We start from the raw sequence: 20,523 nt of genomic DNA, 5'->3' as shown, positions 1-20,523 counted from the left end.
CGTGTTACCGCTTGAGCCACATCCCCAGCCCTGAGGGCTGATTTTTAAAATCCAAGTTATTTGGAAAGAAATCAAAATTAACAAAGTAAGATCTATAAGAAGTTGGAAACTTTTTTTTGTATGTGGTGCTGGGGATTGAACCCAGGGCCTCATCCATGCTAGGGAAGCACTCTACCCTTTCCAGCCCAAGAAATTGAATCCTTTTAAAAATGAACTTTCTTTTTTTCCCTGCAAATGAGGAGACCATTTGCAGATTTGAGTCTCCCTATCAAATCATTATTGGGGTTTGGTACTTGGCTTGTCCAAGAATTGTTTTAATAATGACTGTTGAATAAATGAAAGAGCATAGGGGGAAAATTGAAAATACAGGCATGTTTGGAGGTAAAACAGAAGGAACTTGCTGTCCTTTTTCTCTCTGAAGTTTAGAATGCCAAGAATTAATGTTATCTAAACTTAGCTTAAATGAGAATAGATGTGAAAGCAGTTTTAAACTAGAAAGTATTAATACAAATGGAAGGGAGTAATACTTTTTTTTTTGTTTCTGGCACCTTAACTTTGAATGGGTCTTCAAATAGGTTATACTTGCTTCTCACCAATTTAAAAACTCTGCTTCTTTAACAGTGACTTATGTAACTTCTCTTAGTTGTGTGATGTGTAGAGACTGGTAAACCTGGATTCGTTTTCCCTACTTCTTAGCTTTGTGATTTCAGTATTTAATTTGTTTAGCTCAGATTTTGATCCATGAAAGTAGGATTAAAAACTACCCCGACCCACCCCACCACCAAAACAAAACTACTTTGCAGGCATGTTGTTACAAGTGCCTCCAACTATGGTAGCTATGGTTTATCTGGGATGTACCTTCCCCATGTGAGTACTCAATCCTTTTCTATCTTCAGATTTTAAAAAACGTTAGGTCAAAGTAGTGTCTTACATTGAACCAGATTTTTATCTTCCTGTTTGTTATTTGTGGATCCTAGTCTTCTCTTTAGAACTGTGGAATCTGGTATCTCTTTATTGTGACAATACTTAATATATTTCAAAGCTGACATATTTCACTGACTCCTTTCCCAGCAAAACTTGTTTAACTTTATTGGCTCTTATGAAATATATGGTTTCTAGATTTCACTGTCATTCTGGCTGCCTTCCTTGAATATCTTCTAGTCTCATTCATCACTCTAGATGGGGTCTGGCCAATGTCTAATAATTAGTCTTGCTTTTCATAGAGGAGAAAAATAAGAATAATAAGAAACATTTGAAGATAAAAATTTCATTTTAGAAAGTCAAATTAAGGTGTAATTTTACTATTTCATGCTCTAAAGTATACTGTTTTCTTATATTTGACATTTTACTTATTATGTAAGTGGCATTTATAAAATGATTTCCTTTAATCTGTTTTAAGATGAAGTATGAATAAGTGATTTTTCCCCCTCTTAAAAATCTGCAGAGTCTTCAGAGTATCTTCCAGTGTTAGTGTGTTGTGATTAGTTCATAATGGTGGCGAAATTAAGCCATTGGAAGAAAATGCTAAAGTTTTGTTTTTCTGATATATGGCATGCTGTTTGTTACGGCCAAGTACAGATGATCACTGGGGTGGACGTTGTTAAATAGATAGTATGATGTTCAAAATGTTATCTATAAGGAAATGAGATCACCTAGATGACAGACAGCTATGATCCAGGTGAACTGGGGAGTAAGAAATGAAAAAAGGGTTACCTAATCAGGTGGCATATACTTAAAAAGAAGCAGTGTTTTTACAGGCAGATAGACAGGTAGCATTTTACAATTAAAATGGAGGGCTAGGGGAATACTCATTCTTCTCCTTTCCTTCCTCCCAACATATACACATAGGCATTCCCAAGATATAAAGAACAGCTAATGCTAGAAAAGTATGTGCTTAGGAAAATAGTAAGTTTCAGTTAAACCAAATGTGGAATGGGCTTTCTAGGAAAGCATAGATTTAAGAGTTATGTACAAGAACTTAAATAAGGTCTTATTCAATATTTAGGTGACTGTAGATTTAGGTCTTTAAAAGGTAATTCTTTCAAAAGAATAAAAACAAAAAATTTAACAAGTCAAACAGCACAAGTTAAATTTTCTGGAATATAGCTAATATGCCAAAAAGTGAAGGAAAAAGGAGAAATATTTTAACAAGTATATAGTACTATAAATTAATGTTTTTTAAAATTATTTTTTTCATAATTTTATTACCTTAAGAGGTAGTTTAAACACAGTCACTCATCAAATCAGACTGGATTGAAGGCCAGTTTGAATTAGAGGTTTTCTTTGATCTCTTTTAAATTAAGAATAATATTTAGCTAAGGTTTATGTGATTAGCAGCACCTTTAGCATTTGACTTGTGTTTTATCAAATCTAGGATAAATAAAATTTAAAATTTGGTTTTTAAGGGCTTGGGGGGTGGGTGTAGTTCAGTGGTAGAGTGCTTGCCTATGATGTATAAGACCCTGAAGCTCATTTGCCACCTATATTAGAGAAAACTTAGCCCCAATATTACAAATAATATAGGGTGTACAATTATTTTAAAGAGGCAGAATTTTTGCCCTTCTTAAAAAAAAATGAGACAAGATTTTTTTACAGTTCTTTCTGGTTTCTATAATGTGATGACCCTGGGGTAAATTTAGTATCAAGTTACTGCACTATAAAAGCTGAAGGGAGAAAATCTTTAATTTAAAAATAAGTTGCTATGGTTACCCAGTGTTTACCTTTATAAGCAATAATTATATGAGACATCCAAGAAGTTCTCCTGAGTGCAGAAAGATCAGTAGCTGAAGTGTACACTGGTTATTTTTACATACAAATTGGGAGTGCATATATCATTTCCGTTCCAAAGTAACTATCGTTTGGGAAATACTTATGATTCATGTCTTTCTGAACCTTAGAAGGGTGGAGACAAATACTGAACATACTATTTTAAAATTCAAGTAATGACTCAGACTGTTTAGAACATTTATATTATTTAGTTCCTTTTATCAAAGAGTGCTGTAATTTTATATAGCAACTTCTGTTGTTGAAAGAAAGAAAATATGGTTCTAATGTGCCTCAGGTGTGGAGTTTCTTTTTTTTTTAAATATTTATATTGTAGTTTTTTTCAGCAGACACAACATCTTTCTTTGTATGTGGTGCCGAGGATCGAACCCGGTTCGCATGCATGCCAGGCGAGCGTGCTACCACTTGAGCCACATCCCCAGCCCCTGGAGTTTCTTTTTTAAAATATGTTTTTATGACCCTAATAAATACATAAAAAATCATGCTTGTATCTAAATGTCAATTCATAGTTAAGTTCTGTTAATTCCTTTTGTTATTTTTGTGGTGCTGGGAATCAAACCCAGGTACTTGCATAGGCTAGGCAAAATCCCTACATCCCTAGCTCTGTCAGTTACTTTATATGTAGTCAGTTTTGAATGTCTTAAAAGGAAAAAAGAAGTTCCTGTCAGATTGATAGTCCATTCCTGACTGATGGGGTTATTAAAGTTCCTATCAATTATTGTAGAAATTTTTGGACTTTTGTCTGTATTCAGTATTGCAAGGATACCTATAAAACTTTTGACTCAGTATAATTCTGATGTTAAAATTCTGAGGCTCGGGGCACATAACCACTGAGCCACATCCCTAGACCTTTTTTACATTTTATTTAGAGACAGGGTCTCACTAAGTAAGTTGCTTTAGAGCCTTGCTAAGTTGCTTGAAGCTGATTTTGAGCTCCTTTTTTTTTCTTTTTTCTTTTTTCCTTTTTTGGTGGTGCTGGGGATTAAACCCAGGGTCTTGTGCATGCAAGGCAAGCATTTTCTCTACCAGCTGAGCTATATCCTCAGCCGCTGGCTTAAAATTTTTGATCTTCCTGCTTTAGACTCCTGAGTTGCTGGGATTGCAGGCATGTGCCACTGCGCCGAGTGAGGCTCATCATTTTATCTTTCCACAGAATGTCTACTTTTTTATGTAATAGAATGTTTCTTCTTTAATATCAGGACTTTCTAAACTGAAAATACTTTATAAAAACAATAAAAGGACTTATCACAAACAGCAAGATTTTTAAAAAGGTGACTTTAGAGTGATACATTTACTCAGTGCTGTCACACAGAATCTAGGCTTCTTTCAGCTTTTGTCTCTATAAGACCCAGCATAGACTGGATAGGATAACTCTTCACAGTCAAAAAATATCTGCCATACCAAGTGGCACCATCAAGCATACACCGTTGTTCAAGACAAGGGGGAATTTCTTTGTTTCCCTTTTTAGGTACAAGGAAGAATTTCCTAGAAGTTCTACAAGCCGACTTTCCCTGACTTATGTAGCTCCAAGCTGGCTCAGATCACATGTTTCTTCCCAGATGAGTCACTGTTGGGTTGAATAGGATTACTGTGACCAGCTTATATTATTCAAGATTTCCCAAAGTCTTATGGGATATAGAAATGGATATCCAAACAGACTTGGGGTAGTCTGTAAGAAGGAGGGGGTTGATGGCTGGTAATTAGATAACCAACAGTATACTATGTATTATATAGAAAAATTAAATCTCAGCATCTCCCCACCATTATGAATTAATCTCAATACACTATTGGGATACTCTGGGGGCTGAGGAGATTTTTTTAAAGGGGGAAAAGTCACTAATCAGTAATTCATCTTAAAACTGTCATACATACATTTTCATAACAAGAAAAATGTAAGAAATGTCAAATGTAAAAAAACCATGTACTCTAAGAATATGAAATAGTAAAACTACATCTTAATTTTGGCCAACTAGAAGTTGTATCTCCAGATGTTTCCTGTTGATCTTACTTTTCCCCCAATGGAAAGCATGTCCTTTCTGTACATCTTTGTGTTGTTCCTTTACCTGTCAGTCCTCTTCTTTCTTTCATCTGTCCTTAAAAAACAAAACAAAAAAACAGTGTTATACCCTATGGTATTCAGTACCTAAATGTAGCTACCTAATGTAGAATTTGACTCTTAATTTAATTTTAATTAATTGAAACTAAAAATGATACTTGGCTTAATCTTTGAAAACTTTAAATACGTTCAAACAACTTGGGCATGCATGTACCTCAGCAGCTATAAATTTGTAAAATCTAAATACAGATCATCAGTTACGTATGTGAAAATTAAGTATTAGTGTTGAGATATGCCATAAGTATAAAATAACAAATTTAAAAGACTATAAAACATGCAAAATATCTGATGATTTTGATTTGTAAAAAAAACTTACAATATCTGATAACTTTTATATTGATTACAAGTTTAAATAATATTTTGAACATGTTGAGTTACATTAAGTATTGCTAAAATCAATTTTACCAGTTTTTTAAAATGTGGCTACTGAAAATTCAAATTATAAATGTGGCTGTCATTGTATATCTTTTAGACATGCTGTAAGATTTGGGTAGCTAAACATTCATGCTTTATAAAGCATAGTTTTAAATTTTCAACTATTTTCTTTAAAATGTGGTAATTAGGAGTGAGTTTTGATGTTAAATGGTTCCTCTGAGAAAGCATCTTTCCAATAAATTAAAGGAGGAAAAATAACAGTGAAGTTTACTACGGATAGCTTTAGAAAAGCATTCACTTTTTTAGAGAATGGACAGTGTTTTCTTGTTGTTTTTTTGTTTTGTTTTGTTGTGTGTGTGTGTGTGTGTGTGTGTGTGTGTGTGTGTGTGTGTAGTGCTGGGGATTGAACCAGGGCCTTGTGCGTGCAAGCCAAGCACTCTACCAACTGAGCTACATCCACAGCCCCTAGAAAGTATCTTTATATGCCAATTAAAATTAAGTTCATATGCTGTTCTCTTTCTCATGATGGTGGAATTGTGGCATATACAGTGTATATTTAATAATATGGATTGTTTTTCAATATATTTTGTGTATTTACTTCATATTGGTTAGTTTTTCTCTTACTATAGTATACTGTTAAAGTTAGCAGAGGCTTTTGAAGGTGAAGATGATGCATATTTTGTAATGGCTTGGTGTGGTGTATATAGTAGAAACACGAACATTAAATATTTGTAGAGTCAATGCTACAGTATTTTTGGTGAATATTTTTAAAATAAGATATTCTTGGCTAAGTATTTTCAGATTATTTTAGTGTACTAGACTTCAAATAAAATTGAGGAGGGCCTATAAAAGAGGCTGAGAAAGGTAGTCTATTCTGGGAGGCTCTATATCCACTTAAAAACTGGATTTTATAGTTCAATGGATGATCAAAAAAATGGATGCATAATAACAGTATTGCAAAAAACACATGTAATATTAATATATGTTGACAATATGCAATATATAATGGTAGTATTGGAAGGGCTAACAATTTGTTACTTATTACCATTATAATGTACCAGTGAGATCTAATCACTTAAGATCTTTAAATGACATTACTTATTAGCCATTTGGGAAGTATAGCTTGTATAAAGTGGTGTAGTATTTGTGAATAACCTATGCACATCCTTGAAGTGTGCTTTAACATCTCTAGATTGCTTATGATACCTAATACAATATAAATACTATGTAAATAGTTGTTATGCTGTATTATTTAGGGAATAATGTCTGTACATGTTCAGTACAGACACAGTACCCACCACCCACCCTCCCTTTTTAATTTATAGTTGGTTGAATATGTACATGTGGAACTTACAGCTACGGAGAGCCAATTATATATACTTGGAGAATAATTTGGCTCTTGGTACTGTCATTCATGACACTCAAGAAGTTTTGAATTACAGAGCATTTCAAAATTTGGATTTTGACAGTTTACTTTTGGTAAAGTCTATGCAAATATTACAAAATCCAAAGAACTCTGAAATCTTAAACACTTCTGTTATGCTGTATTGTTTAGGGAATTGTTAGGTAACAGAAGTGTTTTAAGATTTCAGAGTTCTTTGGATAGGGATATTCAATGTTTATTCCATGATTATCAGTATAGAGTTTACAGATATGAAAGGGTAAGTTGAATTTTAGTTTGAATCTTTTTTTTTTTAAGTTGTTGATGGACCTTTATTCTATTTTATTTATTTACAGTGCTGAGAATCGAACCAAGTGCATCACACATGCTAGGCAAGCACTTTACCACTGAGCTACAACTTTCCCCTAGCTTTAATCCTGATATAGAAAGGAAAAAAAGAAATTTTAAAAATAATCTTTCAGAGGGCTGGGGTTATTATTCAGAGGTACACCACTTGCCTAGCATTTGTAAGGCACTGGATTTGATCCTCAGCACCACATAAAATAAAAAAATAAAGATATTGTATCCACGTGTAACAAAAAAATAAATATTTAAAAAAATAATAATCTTTCAGAGCCTTGTGTTTTTATCAGTAAAATTAAGGTTTAAATAGGTACTTTAACATTACATAATTCTGTAAATAGTAAGAATAAGCTCCTGATAGGTTACATTTTACATAAAGAATGGAAGGATCATGAAGTTGTTAGGATTGAACCTGTTTGTTTATTAAAAACTTAATTTGGCTGGGCACAGTGGTCTATAGCAGTAGTTCCAGCTACTTGGGAGGCTGAGGCAGGAGGAGGTTCACTTAACCTCAGGAGTTGGAGGCCAGCCAGGGCAACATAGAAAGAACTTGTCTCCCTTCCCACCCCCACCCCCAAAAAGCCTAATGTAATTTGACCTAAAGAAAAAACAATCACATTCTCTTGCAGTTTCACTCATTAGGGAATACAAAAATTGGTGGACTTAGAGTTTGAAAAATCTTTGTCAGTAATTTTCCCTCAGAAATATCTCTTTCATTTCTAATTTCTTGAATATGTATTCAATACTAAGTAAGCACTTGCCTGGTTACTGGAGTCTTATGACAAGCTTTTAGCCGTCTGTTGAGGCTTCTGGAAAATGGAGGAAAGTTTTTAATTTCACAGCTATTATATTCAACAGTATGACAGTGACATATTGTTAATATTACTTAGGTGTTGAAATGAACATAGAGGTTAAGTAACTTGCTCAAGGTTGCAAGGTCAGGTTAGTTAGTGGGAAGTGGGTTTGAATTCCAGGCAATTTGACTACAAAGCTTACATTCTCAAACATCATGCTATTAAAGTGTTTTTCTCATAAAAATCTCTGGAGGTTGTTATTATAAGTATGAAGAAACATGGGCTCAGGTTTTTTTAACTTGCCTTAGGACACAACATAGCTAGTAAATGATGGAATCAGAATTTGAACTTCAGATAGGCTGGCTACTTTTCCCTTAACTGTAGCCATTACCCTTTATTGTTCTTATTTTTTTAGCCTTTCACCTCTGAGTTTTAGTTCACTTATTAGAAGTATTAAACTCATGGTTTTGCACTTTAATGCCTCCTATGTCTTCGGATTGCCTTTTTTTTTTTTTAAATAAAAATGCCACTCTAGAGTCTTGTAACATCATAGAATGAATTTCAATGAAATTATTTACAGGTGGAAGAAAGTGGAAAGGAACAAACATTATATATAACAAAGACCCTGCTTTTAAGGAACTTGCTTTTAAGGTAGGCAGAATCTAAATACTGAAGTTGATCTAGAGCAAGGAATGGTTTGTACTTGATTAAGCCCGAGTAGGTGAACTTAGGTTCTAGATACTATGGAACAGGTTTAAATTATCTAAATAAAAAGACATTCCATTTGGGGGATAAAAAACCCTGAGGTGACATAGAGGATAATGCTGTTATAATGGTTTATTTTTAAATATTTCAAATGTTAAGATGATATGTTTGACCCAGCCAAGGTAGTAGGTTAAAATATTCGTATATCTGTAATTTGGTTTAAAAGTATTTTAGTTACCTATTTATTTTTGGTACTAGGGATTGAGTCCAAGGGTGCTTTTCCACTGAGTTATATCCCCAGTTGTTGTTGTTCTTTTTTTTTTTTTTTTTTTTTTTTTGAGACAAGATCTTGCTAAATTCCTGAAGATCTCATTAAATTGCTGTTCTCAGCCTCAGCTCCCAAGTTGCTGGAATTGCAGGTGTGCATCATCAAACCTGGCTCCATTTTATTTATTTTTATTTATTTGTTTGTTTGTTTTTTAGTTGTGTAGATAAACACAATACCTTTATTTTGTTTATTTTTAAGTGGTGCTGAGGATTGAACCCAGTGCCTCACACATGCTAGGCAAGCACTCTACCACTGAGCCGCAACTCCAGCCCCCATTTTATATATTTTAAAATAGCTACTAGAGCCAAGTATGGTGTCAAACACCTGTTGTCCCAGCTACTTCAGAGACTGAGGCAGGTGGATCACTCCAATTCTAGGAGTTCTAGGTCAGCTTAGGCAACATAATGAGAACCCATTTAAAAAATACAACAACAACAATAAAAGGTAAAATTACTAGCAAACTCTTAAGAATGTTATAGGTTATTTTATAGACTGATACTCTATATCTTTCAATGTTTTTTCAGTTCTTGGCATTTTTAATCTACCTATATTATGTTGGTTTTATTTATTTATTTTTTTCCCATAGTTTGATAAGTGAACTAACTTAAATACATGAGATCAGATTAACTCCGAAATAACTCATTTAAAATAACTTATTTGGGAATATTTTTGCAGTAGATGACATTCTTTTGTTACCTAAAAATTTCACAGCCATTATAGGTTACCTGTCTTTCAAGATTACTTTTATAGGCTTGTATTATAGGTTGTAAAAATCGGGGGGTTGGGTATGGATGTTTGGGATAAGGTACAATTTTAGTAATTTGAATAACTTTGGGTAAGAAACTTTCTGGGTCTTTTTTTTTTCCTTCTATTAAATGGGAGTATAATGGGGTTACTCTGAGTATTAAATGAGAAAGTACAGCCCTTGACACATAAAACTGTTAAGTTTATTAATAAAAATACTGACTGATAGAATAAAAATCCAGGTTGAAGGTATTTTTGTGTTATTTTCCATTAGGGAATAGTCCCATCATCTGGTAAACAGAGAAATGGTGGAGGGAGCCAACTACAAAATGGTTAGGGTTTTTTGTTTTTTGTTTTTTGTTTTTACAGTGCTGGGGATCTAACCTAAGGCCTTGCACAAGCTAGGCAGGAGTTCTGCCACTGAACTATATAGCTCCCCACCCCCACCAAATAGTTTGAACACCTATTTGTAGCTTTGAGAATATTATTTTTATAGGGAAGGAGAGTCTTTTTCTTTGCATTGTCCTGTGCCCTTTTACCATGTTGATAATTCAGGACTAAGAATTTTAGGCATTTGTTTTATAGCTATTTAACAGACGTTTAATGCTTTATTACAGTTCCAGTTAGAAAGGTCAGATTATTTAATTTCTTCACTGAATTTGGACTTCTGTAAAGTTTGTATTTTTTTTCCTTTAAAAATATGAATCAGTTGATTAAATTCAACAAACTAGAAATTGGTAGAAAAATCTCAAATTTCTTTTGTTTAAACTAATTTGAATCCTTAAAAAAAGGCATATATCTTGGGCAGGGGAGATTTTGGCAAAAATAACACCTTAACTTAGGTTCTTGGTTTTTATAGCCTCATAAGGTATTTTTCCTTTGTCTCTAAATCTCTTTTATGAGTTCACTGCGACATCCTTACTGCAGCCACCATTATAGGGTTAAACATTTGCTATATTGTAGCATACGAAAGCAGTTAAACTGTTTGAAATTGTTTACTTGCTAAAACCAGTGTTAGTCAGCAGAGGCAGTACACCAGATTTCCTTGTGGCTTTTAGTGGAAAATGTTAAAAGCACACTCATTTTTCAGTTATAGAATTTTTTCAGTTTGATCCGGATTAGTCACAGAACTGGCATGAACCTTCTAATTGTGAAGGCTGTCCAAAGGCACTATTTTTTTCTCCTGCTAGAGGAAGTTACATCCTGAGCAGTAGCTCAGCTCTCTTGGTAAGTGTAACATGTGAGCATTACTAGGCATTTCATCCTGCGGGTCTGCAGTCTTTGCTCTTCAGACTGTTGCTCAGTTGGAATGCTTCTGAGAGGCCGATCCTGAGATTCTGTAGATATTTTCTACAGACTATTCATTTGGGGATGTCATTGGCATTTTGCAAGATCATCTGAGGAAACAGGAAAGCATCTGAAATCGACTGAGAAGAATAACTGTGGCGGTTTTCTCTTGTGGAAGGAAACTATATTGGCACAGAGGCAGATGATTGAATAAAGTAGTTGGCTCAAAGAAGATGCACAGTCTGCTATTTTTTTTTCCCCTCTGAATGAAGACTGTTAAACGGAAGCTGTATTCATGTGGAGATCAAATGAAACACAGGAATGATAAACTGGTTTTTTCTTCTCTCTCGTTTTAAAATGAAAACCCTGAAGCAGTAATTTGAGCTCAAATGCCTTCTAATTCCTTCGAACAGCCTGCTTGTTCTATTAGGATTCTCCACTATCACCATTTCTGCCTGGTGCCTGTGCGCTTTTGCTGGAGCAGCCACGGACAACTGCCTGATAGAGAAAGAATGAAAGCTCTGCCTTGCTTATTCTATCGATGGGAATAAAGCTATCTGTGTTTCTTCTATTATATGGGAAATCTGGATTAATCAAGCTGTATTCTAGTACCAAGAGTCCTATTGTCTCTTGTGGTCTGACTCATCACATGTAAATGTACTGCAGCTTTGCTATTAATGCAGAGTATTTTTCCCCCTTTTCCAAACACAGAAACAATTGTTAACCTCTGAGCTTCATTTTCAGGATTTGTGCTGAGCTCTTGATCTTTATTTTTTAAATTTCCTGGATAAGATCTTCATTGAATTAGTGAAACTGAAGAAATGAAGACAAATTAGAAGTGGAAACAGAATAGTGAGGTTTTATTTTTTATTTTTAATTGAAAGCAAGCCAACCTACTGGTTACTATATGACCTTGCAGGCAAGAGTGGGTATAGCTGTGATCATCTCTGTCATAGCAGTTGTTTCTTACTTCATTCTGTATTGTGTGGTGTTGTGTCACCAAAAACAATAATTGTTTTGTACAAGTAAATTTCAGAGAGCAATATTATTATTTTGGTGGGGGAAATATTTTAAAATGAGCTTGTACTGGACTCAGTTATAATTATTGACATGTTAATTAAAAGGTTTTTTAAGTATTATAGTAACTAACAGAAAACAGAATTTTGTTATTTTTAGTAAGTTTCAAGTTATATATCATAATTTTAAATTTCAGTTTCTGTGATAGTACTTAGTAACTTTATAAAACCAGCTGCGCTGTTCAAAGAATGTTTGTAAGTGTTGTTCAGAAGAGGAGGAAAAACTACTTGTGCTCTTTCAACTGTGGCTTTTATCACAAAACTTGGAATTTAATGTTTTAAAAGAGCGAATGAGTCGAGTGTGTATTGTTGTTTTGGAGGAGGTAGAAGATGAGTCTCCTGAATTCATTTCTAAATTGCCACAGGAAAATAAATCCCTACATTCTCTACCTTCTGGAAATGTATTGGTAAGATATGAGAGTTTATATTTCCTATATTATGCTGAGCTTAAAGTATTATAAATTTTATTTTTAAGAATAAACTTGATTTAGTTTCCACTAGTTTCATTTTGTCAGTAGGATACAATATTCTGTATAAAATAAAAACATTTCTGATTTTTACTTTTTCAAGTGTTTAGATAACATTTCAGACTTTACTTTTTCTTAATCTCTTAAGACTTTTTTTAAAAATAGAGAAATAGTTTTGGCAACCACATTTCTGTTTTTATTTTGTGGTTTTTAGAAGTGATGTGACAAAAATCAGGAACTGCGTATTTTAAGAAAGGTTGAGTTCTACTAGCAACACCAATGCATAGTTGTTTCTATAAAGAATATTTATGTATTTACATGTAAAGCTTTATATGAAAAAGACCAAGACTTTATCCTGCATCTTATTTTTAATACTGTTGTCAAACTGGTTTCTTATGTGACTAGTATAATATGATACTTTAGAAAGTCTATGTTGTTGATTAAGAAATTATATTTAGACCTGCATGTGTTTGTCTTTTCATGTTATTCACGTTTACAATATTTTTTGGTCTTTTAGTAGTAGTTATTTTTATTAGCTGCCAAGTTTACTTTCTTGGGATTTATGTCTTGTGTTGCTAACCCATGCATATTATTTTTATGCCCTAAACAGGCCTTTTTAAAGGGACATGCTTTCATGGGCTTCAGTGTGCGCTGGGTATTGCTATTTGACAAGTCTTAATCCACAAGTAGATGTTGAGATATTAAACTTTTATTTGGTAGTCTTTTGATCATATATAAACAAGAAGCTTCCACCAAATAAGAAATAAACTTGATTGTGTTTATTATATTGCTTAATTTTCGTCAAACTAAATTGACATATACATTTTTGTTTAAACAATTAAGCCCTCTCCCACCCCCAAGGATGAATTCTGTACTTTGATATGATTTGACTTCATGAAACTTCTGCCACTTATTATTAGAAGTTATGTGTCTCAACATGGTGGCACATTCTGTAATCACAGCTATTCAGAAGTCTGAGGCAGGAGGATCACAAGTTTGAGGCCGGCCTGGGCTCAAATATAGCAAGACCTTGTCTCAAAATAAATAAATAAATAAATAAATAAGCTAATAAAAATAACGACCGAGGATGTACCTCAGTGGTAAAGTGCTCCTGGGTTCAATTCCTAGTACTGCACCAGAAAGAAAGAAAGAAGTTGTTTATGGAATACAAATAGAATTATTCATGAGGTAGGACTAATGTTTTTGTTATTCTCTCATATTTTAGCCGTCACTGGTGCAAGCTATTTTTAATGGAGATCCAGATGAAGTTCGAGCACTAATATTTAAGAAAGAAGATGTTAACTTTCAGGTAAAACAATTAATTCCCTGATTCTAGCCTTTAAACTTGCTTTTTAAAACTCTTTCCTGGAATAGTGATTTTTCTTTAAAATATATAACCTAATTCTGTTAACAGTGGTCTTAAATGAGGACAGAGGGTCTTGCGGAAAAAAGGGAAGCACTGGGCTTATATTCAGGGCAATAAAAGTAAAGAGTACTGGACACCAGTGACAGTCCTTTGTTCTCCCAACTTTTTACTTTGAAATTTTTGCTTTTAATTTGAAACTCAGCAATGTTGAAAAAGATACTCTCAACACCTGTGTATCCTTTGCTTAAGTTCAGCATTAATAACATTTGCAACATTAAATTTTCATTCATATTTGCAAAGATTTTATATATATACAAATATGTGTGTATATGTATGTACATTTCTTTTGTTGAAACTCATTTAAAATTAAGTTTCAGAAACCTAGCGCTTTACCATGTACATTGCAGTTGAGGGTTCTTTTTTGTGAACTTGAGATACCAAACATTACTAATAAGTTTCTAACATATGTGACTTGATTATGAGATTAGATTTGCTTTCCATAAATCATGGTAAGCATTTTACAAACACTTTTCAGTGTTTTTTGTCTGATTAATTTTTAGTAAATATATCCACAGTAAATAGTATATAGTAAATATATATAGTAAATAGTAAATTTACTATACATCAAATTTGTTAATGTATATATTTTTACTGGAAACAAATGTACCTCTGAATTGTCAAGGGGTGAATGGTGAATGCTCATAATTCATAAAGTTGCTATAGCAACATCAAAATAGATGATATAGAAATAATTATAGTTCTAAGAAAGCATACCCTGCAAACTCATCTTGAATTCATCTTTCTGTTTCATCCGGTACTACTGACCACTTAAAGTAGATATAAAAAGTTTTATCTTATTTTAAAATTTTGAATTATCGGAATAGATTGAAATCATTGGCTAAAATGGCTACTTCTAATATTGAATATTGACTAGAATGCTATCATTATATTTTTCCTTAAATCCTTTCTAAGTGAATTACCTCCAAGTTTGTATTTAGTTGTAGGATTATGCACCTAATTCAGGATTTATTTATTTATTTTAAAAGTGCCTGTTCACTTTACCTAATCTGGAAAATCTGCTTTTCTTAAGACTGGAGTATAGATTTATGAAAGAGAGGAAAACAGGCTTTCTCTTCTGTGTAACTCTTAGGGGTTCTTTTATTTTACTTTAATAATACTAACAAATCTTACTTTGAGAGAGTTTGAGCCATAATCTCATTTACTGTAGCTAATTTCTCCATTATTACAAAGCTTATTATAGCTTACACTGTTTTTCTGCTATAATGAAAGTATGTTAAATTTTAAAATATTACTCATTATTTTGAACATCAGTTATTCGTTGATGGCCCTTCTTGAGGATGACTCTGTTGTCTTCATGGATTACATATTTGAAAATAACATCCATCTTTTTGAAACTTAGCTTTGTGTATTATTTGAAGTTTCTTTCTTTGTTTTTTTTTAACATTTTTAGGATGGGTTTAAATTCAGATTTATCTACTATTTAATAGTCATTGTTTAATTTTCATTTTTTTTTTTTTTTTAGTCAAATGCTTCATTGAATATATTGCCATATTTGGAGTAAACTGGGATTTTCATAGTAAGGAAGAAAGAAAATATATGTGGGAAAGTAGTCGATTTGGATTGGTAACTTATTAAACATAGATTATTGGTTGCCTAAAAATAATTGAAAATTGAAAGTTACTGGATATGGAAAAAAAAAAAAGCATGGTAAACCAAAAAAGGGAAATATAGAGTTTAAGACATAGTGGCATTTATAGTGTAAAGAACATATTTGGACTACAATTTGAATCTTCTTACATATTGACTGTACAACTTGAGTACATCTATTTAATTTCTTGAAGTCCCTTTTTTATTATTATTATTTTAGTTGTTGATGGACCTTTATTTTATTTATCTATATGTGGTGCTGAGAATCGAACCCAGTGCCTCACACATGCTAGGCAAGCGCTCTACCACAATCCTAGCCCAGCACTCTTTTTTGTTGTGATATGTGGGGTCATGTAATAAATCTTTTTAAGATTTTTCCCCACCCCAAGTTTAGGGTGCTTTAAAAATTAAAAATTATGAACAATTTTTAAAAAGTCAAAATAAATTATGACTGCCTGCCTTTATCTAGAAGCTTTCATTTATTTTTCTTTCTTTATGTAGCCAAAATAATAATAACACCTTTCCTTAGGATTTACTAGAACTTAATGCCATGTTGTAGAACCCAAATAATTTAATCTAAAGTATTAATAATACCACATTTTGGGAGAAAGGTTTGATTCTTCTGAGAAAAATTTTTTTATAAGTAGAATTGTTTTTCTCTATCCACAGTGATAAAATTGGTTTAATTATAGATTACTTCTGACACAGATATATGCCTGAGACTTTTTAACTCATGCAACAATATTGTAAAGTAGTTGAGTGACATTTCCATTTCATCAGTAGGTGACAAAACTAAAAGAGAGTTTTAAAAACATCAGGAACAAGAGGTATAGAACAGGAATTTAAACCTTTGTCTGGGTTATCTAACTGGGGAAATAAAGCAGGTATTTTTGCCAGCTAGTACTATGAAACAGAATGGTTCAAAATAGGTATTTTTCCCTCAGTGAGGTTAACATATATGCCCTATGGATGCCTGCCTTTTAGACAGTGACACAAGTATGATCCTAATTTTCATATTACCAAGTACAGTTAAAATCTAGCATTGCAAACAAATGAATGCACAAGCCTCTGTTAGTGCCTTATTTTTAGGATGAACAAAAATTTCTTTCAAGGTAGTGTTATACTAGGGACAATTATAATCTGGCCAAAATGGTTTCTACTGTTTAAACAGAGGAAGACCTAGATTATGACTGACCTTTTTAAACTCAAAAAAGAGCTGATTTAAGTATGAAGCAGTAAATTTTTTAATATGTGCCTATTAGAAACTGATAATACCATAGGAAAAACAAGCTGCAAAATTTTAACAAAGAATATATATTCCTTTGAGTTTGTTAGTTTATTTATTTTATTAGTTAGTTTATTTATTTTAAGGTGTAAGACCCAGTACTGCAAAACAAAACAAACCCAAATATAATAGCTTGCTTTTAAAAAAAAATTTAATTTTTTATTAGTCCCAGTAATTGAATGCAGGGCGCTTAACCACTGAGCTGCATCCGCAGCCCTTTTGGTTTTAAATTTTGAGACAGGGTCTCACTGAGTTGCTGGCTTTGAACTTGCCATCCTCCTGTCTCAGCCTTAGTTTAATGTTTTTGATAATGCTGCCTGTATATTTTGCTCATTGGCTTCTGAATTTAAAAACACTTTTTATTCTAAATGTTTTTTTGCTCATTTTTCCCAAGTTGCCTTCTAAATTATTACTGTCTCCTAACTTCTCAAAAGTATTTTGTGGGATCCTTGAAATGTTGTTGATTTTACTTGTCATCAAATAAATGCGTGTGTGGGTGTGGTGTGTGTGTCTAGCATATCATTAGCTTTCTTTTACAGTAACATAATTGGTAGTTAATATAAAATAGTAAACTCTTTAAGTTTCCACAGGTTCCCTGAATACCACCTACCCCATGCAATGTGTTTTTTGGTTGTTTCTGGGAATTAGCATTAAGTGTTCTAACCTTCAATAAATCTTTCCTGGAGGCCACATGCCTGTCAGTATACCAAGCTGTTGATGTTCTGAGCTTTAAAAAGCCTCTTCACTCGTTACTTGAGATTATGTGCACTGTCTCCTGAAACCATATGTGTATAATAGTATTCTGTAGCTATAGTAATTGAAATTGGAGCCCTTAGTCCTATATCAGATGTGTCCACTCAGCTTCCAACTGCTTGTATGGAATACAGAGTATAGGTAGGGAGCATGGATGAAGAACCCAACTCTACCTAGGAGAGAATTCCAGGTAGTTCCCTCAGGCCTAGGAATGATACTTTCCCAACTTTAACCAGTGTCTTTGGAGTCCAGCTTCAAATTTTAAAATTTTCTTCACCAGTGTTAAATTTCCCCCCAAGATCCAATAATGAGTGTGTATCGCCTATCAGGATGACTAAATCACTTTTTTGGTGCTTCTAAAACAAAGTAGTTAGAAACTTTTTATAGTTCATTTATATATTTATTTTTAGTTAACACATAATATATATGTCCTAGATTTTTTTTTTTTTCCATCTCTAATGTGTTTGGAGAATTGGGGCATAGTAGTCTTTAGAGTGTTCCCTTACTTTTTATAGTTGCATATTAGTTCATTGTGTGTTTATACCATGGTTTATTTAACCAGTCCCCTTTTAGAGGGTATTTGGGTTATTACTAATCTTGCTCATTGGAAAATATGAGATATTTTCACTATTTGGACAAAAATTCTGCTTCAGTGGGTGAGCAAAAATCTTAGAATACTTGAATCATTAAACATATTATCAACTTCCCAGAGAGACTACACGTTCTCTACATGGTGTGTTATAAAGTAATTTTAGCATCCTTGTATACATGAATTGGCGAAGGTAATTGATCACCTTCAAGACAGTGTTTTAAAATCTAGTGAATATGCCATCAGATCTTTTCAGGGATAGTTTCTGATTTGGGATATTTTTTGTCATTCTTTCCTTTAAATGTACCATACTATCCAATTTCTTTGTATGATGTATGATTCCTGCTGTGAATTGGACGTTTGAATCTAATAGAGTGTTAATTCTGGATGTCAGGTTGTCCCCTTTCTTCAGGGTTCATTATATTTGCTGTTCTTGGCTTGCCCCTGCCCCCTTTCTTTCCTTTTTCTTTTTCTGGTTATAGGCTGTTATTGAACTTAGGATCAGGTATAAACTTAAGGTCTTCACAGGTCTTTTTCTGAGCCTGCATTTTTCCCTGAATATGTATGGTTATTTTCTAATTTCAACAGTATATTTGGGTTTTGACTATGGTAGTCTTTATTAGTTTCCTGAAAAGGGTGTGGAGAAAAATGGAGGGAGGGAGAAAAGGATCCTTTAAATCCTCTGAAAGTCAATAGTGTGTAAGAAGGCCTTATTTTAATGAGGCCATGTGCCGTCATAGTTGCTACTGCCTTGTCTTCTCTGTGAACAGAATCGTCAGTGAGAGCACAGATCCCCACATATTTGGAAGATAGCTCATTTTTGCCCAGAGAAGCTCCAGGAAACTGTGTGCAAGCTCTTCCAAGAAGAGCACAACTGCCTGTCATGATGTGGGGGATGGGTAGTCATTACTATAATAAGGATTGAAATTAACAATGACCAAAATAAATCACAAATTATCCATTTAATCCTTCCCAGTGAACATTGAATGTCTTCTATAGACTATAAAATCCAGTATAGTTCCATCATAGAAATTCTGCCAACGTGTTTTTTATTTGGGGAGAAATTGTTGGTGTTTTCTACTCCACCATATTGCCAGAATTCACTCCACCCATTTACTTTTTGGAGTTCTGTCTGTGACTTTCTATTTAAAAGGAATTTTTAAAATTTACATCCTATATAGTTAGATATTTGGGTTTTGATCCAGTCTGACAGTCTTTGTCTTTTAATTGGGTTTTTTAAGAACAATGGTACTCAAAGTGATTGTTAACATAGATGGATTAATATTTATGGGTTTTGCCAGCTTTGTATTTGTTGCCTTTGTTCTTTGATCCTAGTTTGTTTTTTCTTCTTTTTTTTTTTTTAACTTTTTGTGATTTTAACTGAGTGTTTTATTTTATTCTATTTTCTTTCCTAGGATATCAGTTATACCTCTTTTTTAACTTGTTTAGTGGTTAAACTCTACTACTCTTCTCAATATACACTTACAACAATTAAAGTACATTTTCAAATAACACTAGAACACTTCACTGATAGTTTTAAGTGCCTAATAACAAAATAATCCTGATTCCTTCTTTTTTTAAAGTCTTTTCTTTAGTTGTAGATGGACACTATGCCTTTATTTTATTTATACATTTTTTATGTGATGCTAAGGATTGAACCAGTGCCTCACACATGCCAGGTGAGCACTCTACTGCTGAGCCACAACCCCAGCCCCCTAATTCTTTCTTTGTAACATTGCTATCATTCATTTCACTTATATATGAGTTTACATAAACAGATGTATACACACAAGGAGAAAATAATTTTTGCTGTTATTTGGAACAAACTATTAATCTGTTAGATCAATGAAGAGTAAGAAAAATGAAAAGTTTTATTTTACTTTATTGCTTTCTTGAGTTTATTTTCTTCCTCCTTCCTATAGAGCTGTGTTTCTGACTGGATCATTTTTCTTCTCTCTAAAATTGTTTTTGTTTTGCGGTATTGGGAATTGAACCCAAGGACTACCACTGAGTGACCATCTACAGCCCTTTTTATTTTTATTTTGAGACAGGGTCTTGCTAAATTGCCAAGGCTAACTTGAACTTGTGATACTCCTGCCTCAGCTTCCTGAGTAGCTGGGATTATAGGCATGTTTGATATTTTCCTGGATATGTGATTTTCTGTTTTTACATTCATTTGGTGAAATTTCAGTTATAATTGCTTCAGTATTTCTTTTGCTTTTTTAATTCAGCATACTTGTTTTGAGATTCACCCATGTTGTGGCATGTATTAATAGATGATTCCTTTCTGTTGATGAGTAGCATTGCATTATAATACACACAATTATTTAAATCCATTCCCCTTCTCTTTTTCACCCATTACAAGTAAAGCAACTATGAACATATACATACAAGTATTTGTATGAACATATGCTTTACTTTGTCTCAGGTGTCATCTAGTGT

At 33.1% G+C, this 20,523-nt stretch overlaps 1 protein-coding gene across 8 annotated transcripts in view; it reads left to right on the top strand.

Annotated features, from left to right (window-relative positions):
• Ankrd28 (ankyrin repeat domain 28) overlaps nucleotides 1–20,523 on the top strand; it is a 176,469-nt gene that overhangs the window by 45,462 nt on the left and 110,484 nt on the right. For 5 of the 8 annotated variants that reach the window (XM_026388531.2, XM_026388533.2, XM_026388530.2 and 2 more), the window contains one exon: nucleotides 13,646–13,729. In XM_026388531.2, coding sequence (XP_026244316.1) covers nucleotides 13,646–13,729 — 84 coding nt within the window. Of the gene's footprint in view, nucleotides 1–10,836; nucleotides 12,361–13,645; nucleotides 13,730–20,523 lie in introns of those variants that run through there. The other 3 variants (XR_003300762.2, XM_026388529.2, XM_026388534.2) reach the window with 1 other exon arrangement.

Source organism: Urocitellus parryii, chromosome 3 (assembly GCF_045843805.1).
Source record: "Urocitellus parryii isolate mUroPar1 chromosome 3, mUroPar1.hap1, whole genome shotgun sequence".
Classification (NCBI taxonomy): domain Eukaryota; kingdom Metazoa; phylum Chordata; class Mammalia; order Rodentia; family Sciuridae; genus Urocitellus; species Urocitellus parryii.
Note: the sequence above shows the minus strand (reverse complement) of the source record. Positions and strands in the feature narration are given on the sequence as shown.